The sequence below is a fragment of the Salvelinus sp. IW2-2015 genome, linkage group LG17 (assembly GCF_002910315.2).
Source record: "Salvelinus sp. IW2-2015 linkage group LG17, ASM291031v2, whole genome shotgun sequence".
Classification (NCBI taxonomy): Eukaryota; Metazoa; Chordata; class Actinopteri; order Salmoniformes; family Salmonidae; genus Salvelinus; species Salvelinus sp. IW2-2015.
Window position 1 is genome coordinate 16,638,747 of NC_036857.1, and position 12,841 is coordinate 16,651,587.

At 40.6% G+C, this 12,841-nt stretch overlaps 1 protein-coding gene across 1 annotated transcript in view; it reads left to right on the top strand.

The window, feature by feature from the left end:
- fam131c (family with sequence similarity 131 member C) overlaps window positions 1-12,841 on the top strand; it is an 18,875-nt gene that overhangs the window by 4,817 nt on the left and 1,217 nt on the right. Inside the window, exons 2-4 of the mRNA XM_070447732.1 lie at window positions 9,358-9,413; window positions 10,492-10,582; window positions 11,671-11,853. Of these exons, the coding sequence (XP_070303833.1) occupies window positions 9,358-9,413; window positions 10,492-10,582; window positions 11,671-11,853 (330 nt within the window). The remainder of the gene's footprint in view (window positions 1-9,357; window positions 9,414-10,491; window positions 10,583-11,670; window positions 11,854-12,841) is intronic.

Consider the following 12,841-nt stretch of genomic DNA (forward strand, 5'->3'; position numbering starts at 1 on the left):
TAAGGAAACAAAGTGAAGGTATTGGAGTGGCCATCACAAAGCCCTGACCTCAATCCCATAGAAAATTTGTGGGCAAACTGAAAAAGCGTGGTGAGCAGGAGGCTACATACCTGACTCAGTTACACCAGCTCTGTAAGGAGGAATGGGCCAAAATCCCCAACTTATTGTGGGAAGCTTGTGGAAGGCTACCCGAAACGTTTGACCTAAATTAAACAATTTAAAGGCAATGTTACCAAATACTAATGAGTGTATGTAAACTTCTGACGCACTGGGAATGTGATGAAAGAAATAAAAGCTGAAATAAATCATTCTCTGTACTATTATTCTGACATTTCACATTCTTAAAATAAAGTGGTGATCCTAACTGACCTAAGACAGGGAGTTTTACTAGGATTAAATGTCAGGAATTGTGAAAAACTGAGTTTAAATGTATTTGGTTAGGTGTATGTAAACTTCCGACTTCAACTCTATATATACATATACATACATACATACAATTACATATACAGGCACTGAGTTTGAAGGTAGGCCTTGAGATACATCCACAGGTACACCTGAAATTGAACCAAATTATGTCAATTAGCCTATCAGAAGCTTCTAAAGCCATTACATAATTTTCGGGAATTTTGCAAAAGGGTTTTCTAATGATCAATTAGCCTTTTAAAATGATAAACTTGGATTAGGCAACACAACGTGCCATTGGAACACAGGAGTGATGGTTGCTGATAATGGGCCTCTGTGCGCCTATGTAGATATTCCATAAAAAATCTGCCGTTTCCAGCTACAATAGTCATTTACAACATTAACAATATCTACACTGTATTTCTGATCAATTTGATGTTATTTTAATGGACACATTTTTTTWAAATTTTCTTTCAAAACAAGGACATTTTTAAGTGACCCCATCATTTTGAATGTTAGTACATAGTTTWAAAAAAAAATATTTACCTTTATTATTTTCCACTAACCCTACCACCCCTCACCTAATTGGAGTAAACTATTGGACAACAACACTTCTACTTCCAGCTCATTCACTATATACATTTTACGGACACAATCCATTTTACAATAGTTACAATTTTGTTAGTTTTTATCCTGTCCTTCCTCTACCCTCAACCTCTCCCATCTATTTCTGATGTGCATCCAGTTTGATTTCTATTTGCCATATACTTTTAACTGTGCTGTTTCACAAAAGTTCAGAACCTTTTAACATTTTATAGACACAGTATATTTTACATTTGTTATCTTTTTGTAATTAGTCCCACCCTTCAGCTCCATTCAACTCCTCCCATCTATCTCTTAATACTATCCATATGGGATTTCTATTTGCCATATATTTTTCAAATGTGCTGTGATGCTTCACTAAAGTTCTGAACTTTTCTATTCTCATAATTTCTACAGATTGTAAATGAAAGATTTTTTTATTTTTATTTATTTCACCTTTATTTAACCAGGTAGGCAAGTTGAGAACACGTTCTCATTTACAATTGCGACCTGGCCAAGATAAAGCAAAGCAGTTCGACACATACAACAACACAGAGTTACACATGGAGTAAACAAACATACAGTCAATAATACAGTAAGATAAGTCTATATACAATGTGAGCAAGTGAGGTGAGATAAGGGAGGTGAAGGCAAAAAAAAGGCCATGGTGGCGAAGTAATACAATATAGCAAGTAAAACACTGGAATGGTTGATTTGCAGTGGAGAATGTGCAAAGTAGAGTTATAAATAATGGGGTGCAAAGGAGCAAAATAAAATAATAAATAAATAAATACAGTAGGGAAAGAGGTAGTTGTTTGGGCTAAATTATAGATGGGCTATGTACAGGTGCAGTAATCTATGAGCTGCTCTGACAGGCACTGTGCTTAAAGCTAGTGGGGGAGATAAGTGTTTCAGTTTCAGAGATTTTTGTAGTTCGTTCCAGTCATTGGCAGCAGAGAACTGGAAGGAGAGGCGGCCAAGGAGGAGTTGGTTTTGGGGTGACCAGAGAGATATACCTGCTGGAGCGCGTGCTACAGGTGGGTGCTGCTATGGTGACCAGCGAGCTGAGATAAGGGGGACTTTACCTAGCAGGGTCTTGTAGATGACCTGGAGCCAGTGGGTTTGGCGCCGAGTATGAAGCGAGGGCCAGCCACGAGAGTGTACAGGTCGCAGTGGTGGTAGTATATGGGGCTTTGGTGACAAAACGGATGGCACTGTGATAGACTGCATCCAATTTATTGAGTAGGGTATTGGAGGATATTTTGTAAATGACATCACCGAAGTCGAGGATTGGGAGGATGGTCAGTTTTACAAGGGTATGTTTGGCAGCATGAGTGAAGGATGCTTTGTTGCGGAATAGGAAGCCAATTCTAGATTTAACTTTGGATTGGAGATGTTTGATGTGAGTCTGGAAGGAGAGTTTACAGTCTAACRAGACACCTAGGTATTTGTAGTTGTCCACATATTCTAAATCAGAGCCGTCCAGAGTAGTGATGTTGGACAGGCGGGCAGGTGCAGGCAGCGATCGGTTGAAGAGCATGCATTTAGTTTTACTTGTATTTAAGAGCAATTGGAGGCCACGGAAGGAGAATTGTATGGCATTGACGCTCGCCTGGAGGGTAGTTAACACAGTGTCCAAAGAAGGGCCAGAAGTATACAGAATGGAGTCGTCTGCGTAGAGGTGGATCAGAGACTCACCAGCAGCAAGAGCGACATCATTGATGTATACAGAGAAGAGAGTCGGTCCGAGAATTGAACCCTGTGGCATCCCCATAGAGATTGCCAGAGGCCCGGACAACAGACCCTCCAATTTGACACACTGAACTCTATCAGAGAAGTAGTTGGTGAACCAGGCGAGGCAATCATTTGAGAAACCAAGGCTGTCGAGTCTGCCGATGAGGATGTGGTGATTGACAGAGTCGAAAGCCTTGGCCAGGTCAATGAATACGGCTGCACAGTATTGTTTTTTATCGATGGCGGTTAAGATATCGTTCAGGACCTTGAGCGTGGCTGAGGTACACCCATGACCAGCTCTGAAACCATATTGCATAGCGGAGAAGGTATGGTGGGATTCGAAATGGTCGATAATCTGTTTGTTGACTTGGTTTTCGAAGACCTTAGAAAGGTAGGGTAGGATAGATATAGGTCTGTAGCAGTTTGGGTCAAGAGCGTCTCCCCCTTTGAAGAGGGGGATGACCGCAGCTGCTTTCCAATCTTTGGGAATCTCAGACGACACGAAAGAGAGGTTGAACAGGCTAGTAATAGGGGTGGCAACAATTTCAGCAGATAATTTTAGAAAGAAAGGGTCCAGATTGTCTAGCCCGGCTGATTTGTAGGGGTCCAGATTTTGCAGCTCTTTCAGAACATCAGCTGACTGGATTTGGGAGAAGGAGAAATGGGGAAGGTTTGGGCGAGTAGCTGTGGGGGGTGCAGTGCTGTTGACCGGGGTAGGGGTAGCCAGGTGGAAAGCATGGCCAGCCGTAGAAAAATGCTTGTTGAAATTCTCAATTATAGTGGATTTGTCGGTGGTGACAGTGTTTCCTATCTTCAGTGCAGTGGGCAGCTGGGAGGAGATGTTCTTATTCTCCATGGACTTTACAGTGTCCCAGAACTTTTTTGAGTTTGTGTTGCAGGAAGCAAATTTCTGCTTGAAAAAGCTAGCCTTGGCTTTTCTAACTGCCTGTGTATATTGGTTTCTATCTTCCCTGAAAAGTTGCATATCACAGGGGCTGTTCGATGCTAATGCAGAACACCATAGGATGTTTTTGTGTTGATTAAGGGCAGTCAGGTCTGGAGAGAACCAAGGGCTATATCTGTTCCTGGTTCTAAATTTCTTGAATGGGGCATGCTTATTTAAGATGGTGAGGAAGGCATTTAAAAAAAATAACCAGGCATCCTCTACTGACGGGATGAGATCAATATCCTTCCAGGATACCCCGGCCAGGTCGATTAGAAAGGTCTGCTCGCTGAAGTGTTTCAGGGAGCGTTTGACAGTGATGAGTGGAGGTCGTTTGACCGCTGACCCATTACGGATGCAGGCAATGAGGCAGTGATCACTGAGATCTTGGTTGAAAACAGCAGAGGTGTATTTAGGGGGCAGGTTGGTTAGGATGATATCTATGAGGGTGCCCGTGTTTACGGCTTTGGGGTGGTATCTGGTAGGTTCATTGATCATTTGTGTGAGATTGAGGGCATCAAGCTTAGATTGTAGGATGGCTGGGGTGTTAAGCATGTTCCAGGTTAGGTCGCTTAGCAGCACGAGCTCTGAAGATAGATGGGGGCAATCAGTTCACATATGGTGTCCAGAGCACAGCTGGGGGCAGAGGGTGGTCTATAGCAGGCGGCAACGGTGAGAGACTTGTTTTTAGAGAGGTGGATTTTTAAAAGTAGAAGTTCAAGTTGTTTGGGAACAGACCTGGATAGTTTGGCCGTTCTATCTTGTCTGAAGAGATAAACATGTCTGTAAAGATAAACATTTTTACTAAAAGTATTATTAATCGATTGACTATGACTTTTCAAATCACCCAGTATTGCTATCTGCAACGTTAGCTCCAGGTATATGTTACAATTCCTCAGCCTTTCCTGGACCTGTGTCAAAATACAAGCTACATATAGACAGAACCCAGATAAACTATCTAATGACTCTGTCTCTTCGCATCAAAATCTGCAGAGCTGGGAAGGTTGTATCCCCCACATACAGTTCCAGTCAAAAGTTTGGACACACCTACTCATTCAAGAGTTTTTCTTTATTTTTCTATTTTCTACATTGTAMAATAATAGTGAAGACATCAAAACTATGACATAACACATATGGAACCATGTAGTAACCCAAAAAGTGTTAAACAAATCAAAATATATTTTAGATTTGAGATTCTTCAAAGTAGCCACCCTTTGCCTTGATGACAGCTTTGCACACTCTTGGCATTCTCTCAACCAGTTTAATGAGGAATGCTTTTCCAACAGTCTTGAAGGAGTTCCCACATATGCTGAGCAGTTGTTGGCTGCTTTTCCTTCACTCTGCGGTCCAACTTATCCCAAACTATCTCAATTGGGTTGAGGTCGAGTGATTGTGAAGGCCAGGTCATCTGATTCAGCACTTCATCCCTCTCCTTGGTCAAATAGCCCTTACACAGCCTGGAGGTGTGTTGGGTCATTGTCCTGTTGAAAAATAATTGATAGTCCCACTAAGCGCAAACCAGATGAAATGGCATATCGCTGCAGAATGCTGTGGTATCCATGCTGGTTAAGTGTGCCTTGAATTCTAAATAAATAACTGACAGTGTCACCAGCAAAACTATTTCATAGTTTTGATGTCTTCACTATTATTCTACAATGTAGAAAATAGTAAAAAATAAAGAAAGACCCTTGAATGAGTAGGTGTGTCCAAACTTTTGACTGGTACTGTATATAACATTCTATTGGTTGCAATAATTTGATATAAAAATGTAAATAGAAAAATTCAAAGTTTTGAATCCGGTATTTTTTTGCGTATCAGTTCATGAACCATGTGACATGGAATCGGTACATTGAAAATCTCTTCCCAACTATTTTGCAATCTATATGGCACAGCTGTCAATTCTTTTGTCCTTAAATTAGATTTTCTTGAACCGATTTTGGGGTTTAATTCATGGCCGACAGACAAGTTCTTTACTTTTTCCCCCTTCCACTTGCCTCTTCCATTTTTGCAGTTATTATGCAATTAGTTGGTTGTAATTTTGGGTAGAGCAGACATGTACAAATATTTTTGTTAACTGCATGTATGACATAACTCCACCAGTCCTATTTATGATATGATAAAAAAATATTACACCTTGTTTAAAATTATTTTTCAAATAATTATGTTTTTTTTATCAATTAGTATATTTGAGTTTTACCACAATATTGTTGTATTATTTGTTCTGTCTTTTTGGGTGGATTAAACTGAAATTACAACCAACTTTCTATGGCTTGTTTTAAAAATAACCATATTTGAGAATATTTTGTTTTCAAATAACCGAAAGTGAGAGGTTGTAATCTGAATAAATGGAAAAAGGCCATTCTTGAATATGGGGTGAGACATTCTTACTAATTTGCAAGAGAACCAGTTCAGATTTAAGTATAACTTTTGTATGACTGACGCCTTTAGTGAGAGGTCTAATGCTTTAATATTTAATAATAGGCCCTTTTCATTTTGTCTGGCTTGCCATTCCAAATAAAATATTATATTTTTTGCTCATATAATTAAAAAAACAGGTCGCTGGGTGTGGGCAAGACCATAAGCAAATAGGTCAACTGAGATTTGACTAAAGTGTTAATCGAGGTGATTTTTCCACAAATAAACAGGTATTTTCCTTTCCCATGGTAGCAAGATCTTTTCTATTTTTGCTAACTTTCTATAAAAATGTATTGGAGTGAGATCATATCTTTCTTTCGGGATATGTATACTGAGTATGTCCACATCCCCGTCAGACCATTTTATTAGTAAACTACACGGAAATGTAAACGTTTTCTTTTTTAATGATCCAATACATTGTCACGATCGTCGTATGAGTGAGACCAAGGTGCAGCGTGGTAGGCGTACATTTTCCTTTTAATAAATGAACACCGAACAAAAATAATACAAAATCAACGAATGAAACATGAAGCTATACAAATAGTGCTGACAGGAAACTAAACATAGACAAGATCCCACAAACACAATGGGGAAAATGGCTACCTAAATATGATCTCCAATCAGAGACAACGATAAACAGCTGCCTCTGATTGGGAACCATATCAGGCCACCATAGAAATACAATATCCCCTAGATGACCCACCCAAGTCACTATCACGCCCCAACCAACACAGTGAAAAAACAGCTTACTATGGTCAGGGCATGACAATACATAATGTAGTACATCATTTGGTTTTAATCCAGAGAGGTTAGAAAAAGTATCTAGATCCTCTATGAGGCTGTGGAGGGATCCAAATTGTGGATTTAAAAGAAAACATGAAATGTCAGCGTACAATGTTTTGTTTTTAAGCTCTGAATTTATAACCCCTTAATATTATTGTTGGATCTTATTTTTAACAGCTAACATTTCAATGGCAATAATAAATAGATATGCTGATAGTGGACAACCTTGTTTTACTCCTCTTGACAGTTAAAACATTTCCAAGAAGTAGCCATTATTTAACATTTTACACCTAGGGTTACTATACATAACTTTAACCCATTTTATAAGAGATTCTCCAAAATTGAAAATATTCCAGGCATTTATATATAAACTCCAGTCATGCTTTTTGCTTTATCAAAGGCCTTCTCAAAGTCAGCTATGAATACCAGGCCTGGTTTCCCAGATTTTTCATAGTGTTCTATTGTTTCCAGTACTTGTCTTATATTATCTCCAATGTATCGTCCATGTAAAAAACCTGTATGATTAGGATGATTAATATCCAACAATACCTTTTTAATTCTATGTGCTAAGCATTTTGGTAGAATTTTTTGCATCACGACACTGAAGTGTAAGAGGCCTCCAATTGTTTAGGTATGTTAAAGAGTCCCGCTTCGGTAATACAACATATTTTGGGAAAAGAACTGCAAGCACAGATACAAGACCCTCACAGAAGACTGCAAAACAGCATTTCCAAGTAATGTTCAAGAAAAATATATGGGAGACTGGGGTTGGTTGTCTCACGGGTTGATTGTCACAGTGCTAATTACTGTGTAATATTTTTAAGGTTAAAATGTGTAAATTCTTTAAAAGAATTCATCCACCTAGTCAATTCTTTGAGGTAATTGGAATTTGTGTTTTTCATAGGTGAAAGTAAAAACCTTAATTTTTGGCATTTTCTTTGTAAATGTTTGAATTATGGTAGTATCCATGAACATATGTAAAACCTAGTAGTAAAACCTGTAGTAACTAACATCTTAATTAGGGGGGGGGGTGATTGTCACATGGAATATGGGGGTTGGTTGTCATTATCGACTGTGTGTCTTTTTTGCAGTGTTTGCATCTGTATGTGTGCGTGTGCATGCGTGTGTTTGTGTACTCCAGGGGGCATCTTGAGGAGACATCTACAGCAGTGGAGGCTGCTGAGGGGAGGAAGGCTCATAATAATGCCTGGATTGGAACAAATGGAATGGCATCAAACACATGGAAACTATGTGTTATATGTATTTGATATCGTTTCACTGATACCACTCCAGCCATTACCACAAGCCCTTTCTCCCCAATTAAGGTGCCGCCAACCTCCTGTGATCTACTGTCCAAAATGGTGGAGTTGAACGTGTTGTTATACAGGATGAGTCATAGTAGCACGTCACCCATGGAGCAAATTATGGTTAAGTGCCTTGCTCAAGGGAACATCGAAAGATTTTTGACCTTGTCGGCTCGGGTATTCAAACCAGTGACCTGGCCCAATACTCTAACCGCTAGGCTACCGGCTGCCCTCCCCACTTGCCCACAGACACTTTTCATTACTAGTAGGGGATGCAATTTGACCCCACAAGGACAACAGACTTGCTATTGGCTTCAAAGTGTAAACAGCTCCTTATAGAGTGTGATAGAGCCCATCTGCCTGTATGGATGGATGCGGGATAGATTTGTAAATCTTTGATCCAGCTGGGAGCGATTTGTTTATGCATGTTTGTGTGTGTTTGTGTGTGCTTGTGTGTTCGTGACTGAAATAAATTGATTGGGATCACTCTCCTTCTGCTGCTCCCATGTTTGCATAGCAACAGCCAATTGTCTTGACAACAACTCCTGGGGGACCCCCATTGTGTTTGTGTGTGTGTGTGGGTGTGTGTGTGTGTGTGTGTGTGTGTGTGTGTGTGTGTGTGTGTGTGTTGTGTGTGTGTGTGTGTGTGTGTGTGTGTGTGTGTGTGTGTGTGTGTGTGTGTGTGTGTGTGTGTGTGTGTGTGTGTGTGTGTGTGGTGTGTGTGTGTGTGTGTGTTGGTGTGTGTTGCACGCGTAGTGATGCGCGTGCGTGTGTGTACCTCATCTGATTACACAGACCCCAGAGAAAAGACTTGGACTGTATTAATTCATGTCCCTTGTAGATCTCATCAATGCCAATTAACCAATACACAGGGACCATGTTAAAGACATTGTGCCAAGTGGCTATAGCTAAATGACTGCATGTAAATTCAGCGAGGCTACCTTATCCTCTTCACAGGTACTCCACATGCACACACGCCACAGATAACTGCTGAGGGGAGGACGGCTCATAATAATGGCTGGAACGGAACAAACAGAATGGCATCAAACACATGGAAACCATGTTTAATGTATTGGATACCAATCCACTCATCCAGCCATTAACATAAAACCGTCCTCCTCAAGTAAGGTGCCACCAACCTCCTGTGATGCACGCACACAAACACATAACACCAGTGTGTTTGATTCCCTTCAGAGCTCCAGAGTGCTCCCCAGCATCCCATGGAGGTGCTGCAATCCCAGCCTGTCAAGGTCTGTTCTCACACCACTGTTTAACGAAACAACATTGTTATTCCCAGACTATTTTCTGATTGCCATTATTTAACTACTGAAAGTTGAAAGATTGTTCCAGTCTAACATAGAATATCACCATAGAAAACGTCCCAATATTGCTTAAAAAAAGCATTCAGAATTCACTCTAGTCAAAGCCGCAGTGTCTGTCCAATGTCTAGTCGTGTCTAGTCATTGAATATCCATGAGTACTGATGTGTCTATTCCTCATTTTATATTTTAGTTGAGTTTTTGTTGCGACAATTTCATTGGATCACACTCACTTTTACGTGTTAGCGGGAGTGCAGATTAAGATCCTTAACTGTCACTTGTTTTCCTCATTATCGCCTCTTCCTCTGGGAACTGTGTAGCTTGGGTGTCTGTGTGCATGTGCTCGTGTGTTTGTGTGTGTACTTCAGTGGAGGCTGCTGAGGGGTGGACAGCTCACAATAATGGCTGGAACGGAGCAAATGGAATGGCATCAAACCATATGTTTGACGTATTTGATACCATTCCACACATACCGCTCCAGCCATTACCACGAGCCTATCCTCCCCAATTGAGGTGCCACCAACTTCCTGTGGTGTACTTGTATGTATGCCTGTGTGTGCGTGCATGCCTGTGGGTGTTTGTGTGTGTGCACGCATGTGTCTGTTCTTGTCGGTGTCTGTGTCTATTTGAGTGTACAAATGTAGGATCTTAATTTGACCACCCTGTTGTTGCAGGAAATGCAAACTTATACTGTATTCAAGGTTTAGAAAAGTTGTAATTTCCACTTTAAAATGTCAGACTTGATTTGCCCTAACAAAAAATGTATTCACCCCTACAAAAAATTATATTATTTATAATCCACACTATAATTCACCTTTCCTGTTGCTGCAGGATTATTTTCCTGCTGTGAGAAACTGGTCAAATTAAGATCCTACACCTGTAAGTATATTTGAGTGCATTTGTGTATTTCTATATGTGTGAATGTTCTAGTATGAGTGTGTATGCCTTATGCATTTGTGTGAGTGCCTAAAGTTGCCCTGGTGTATTGTGTTGTGTTGTGTGTGTGCAGGGCGGCCACACTCCATCCAACGGCAATATGTCAGAGAAGAAGAGCAGCAGTAGTTATGACATTGGGGAGTTGGCCACTTCCTCCCTGATGGGTGAGACATGCTCAGATTGACTTGTCTGTTTATGCTGTTCTCAAGCTCTGTTTAGTTTTCATTATGAATTGTTCATTTGAGACGGAAAAGCCAGCCAGTCTCTCTGGGAGATTGCTAATGTAATTTCACTCGCCCCATGTGTCATATCTCTATCTCTATGCACACACACACACACACACACACACACACACACACACGACACACACACAACACACACACACACACACACACACACACACACACACACACACACACACACACACACACACACACACACACACACACACACACACACACACACACCAAAACAACACACACACACGACACACACACACACACACACACACACACACACACACTCTCTCTCTCTCACTCTCTGCTTCCCTAGTCTCTTCTCCCTTTGTTCTAAACTCCTTTACCCTTCCATCTGTTTATTTTTGCTTCACTTCTTCAGACTCTCCAGCTGGAAGGTAATCATTGTGGCTAATGTGTTCTGGCTTTCTGAACTTTTTCTCCAGAGAGAGCCCCCTTTAATCTTTTATAATCATAATATATTAATATATTCAATAAATAGAGTGCTGATGGGCTACTGTAACTGCTGAAAGGTTAATAGATTTTCCCTCTAATGAAGACTGCCTTCTTTGAGAAAAGGCAGAAAATTGCCAAAAGGCTCTCTCAAGAATTCAATAAATTGTTTTTGTAAGATCACCAGTGTCAGGTTGAATTTGAAGACGTATTGTATCATATTTAGGTTACTGGTAACATTCCCTCCCTTTGTAACCTTAATCATACTACAAAGTGAGGATATTGTAATAGCTTCAGTCTTGCGCTGTGAAAAACATTTACAGTCTCCATGCCTTCTGTCTACGTTTCACCTTCATCTATTACTCTTCTTGAAATGCTCTCCCATTCTCCCCTACATGCTCTTTTCATTTTGACATCTTTCCTCTCCCTCTTTTCCATCCCATCAAGCCTTTCCACCTTTCCCCCTTTCCTCCTTATGTAATTTCCATCATTCCCTTCCCTGGTTCTCTCCCTCCTTTTTCTTCCCAAATACCCTTTCACCTCTCTCCCTCTCTCTCTCTCAGGACTGGTGGCGATGATCAAGGAGCACATCACCAAGCCCACGGCCATGGCCCAGGGGCGTGTTGCACACCTCATAGAGTGGAATGGCTGGGGGGGCGGGTGTGAAAGAGGAGGCGACTTGCAGGAAGATGAGCAGCTCTATTCCCACCTGACCAACGAGATCAAAGAGGCCCGTTTTGCCGCAGGTTAGCAGAGAGGAAACAAAGCCTTGGGTATGTCCCAAATGGCACCATACTCCCTATATACTACCCTGGCCAAAATAAGTGCACTATATAGGGAACACAACCCTTACATTTCAAGCTTCTGCCTCTAACTTTCCTCTAACTTTCCTCCCTCAAGATAGCTAGGTGGGACAACCACATATTTCAGTCATAATAAGTACATTTTCCCTCACTATAGTAGCTATCATCAAAGTGAGTGCTATTAGGAAAAAAAGTTAATTGGGATTATTTAAGATACTCTTTGAAGAGCTAGGGTTTCAAATATTTTCGGAAGATGGGCAGGGATTATTTTCTCTGCTCTGGAGAGAGGGTAGACAGAGGAGGATTAAAACCTCTACAGGATCGGTGCCCCCCCCCCCCTGCTGGACGGTTGAGCTAACGTTGGCTAATGTGATTAGCATGAGGGTGTAAGTAACAAGAACATTTCCCAGAACATAGACATACCTGATATGGGCAGAAAGCTTAAATTCTTGTTAACCTAATTGCACTGTCCAATTTACAGTAGCTATTACAGTGCAATAATACCATGCAATTGTTTGAGGAGAGTGCACAGTTATGAACTTGAAAATGTATTAATAAACCAATTAGGCACATTTGGGCAGTCTTGATACAAAATTTAGAACAGAAATGCAATGGTTCATTGAATCAGTCTAAAACTTTGCACATACACTGCTGCCATCTAGTGGCCAAAATCTAAATTGCGCATAACTTGGAATATTAGATTTTGGCCTTTCTCTTGCATTTCAAAGATGATGGAGCAAAGAAAACAATAAAATGCATGTTTTTTCTTTGTATTATCTTTTACCAGATCTAATGTGTTATATTCTCCTACATTCATTTCACATTTCCACAAACTTCAAAGTGTTTCCTTTGAAATGGTATCAAGAATATGCATATCCTTGCTTCAGGTCCTGAGCTACAGGCGGTTAGATTTGGGTATGTCCTTTTAGTC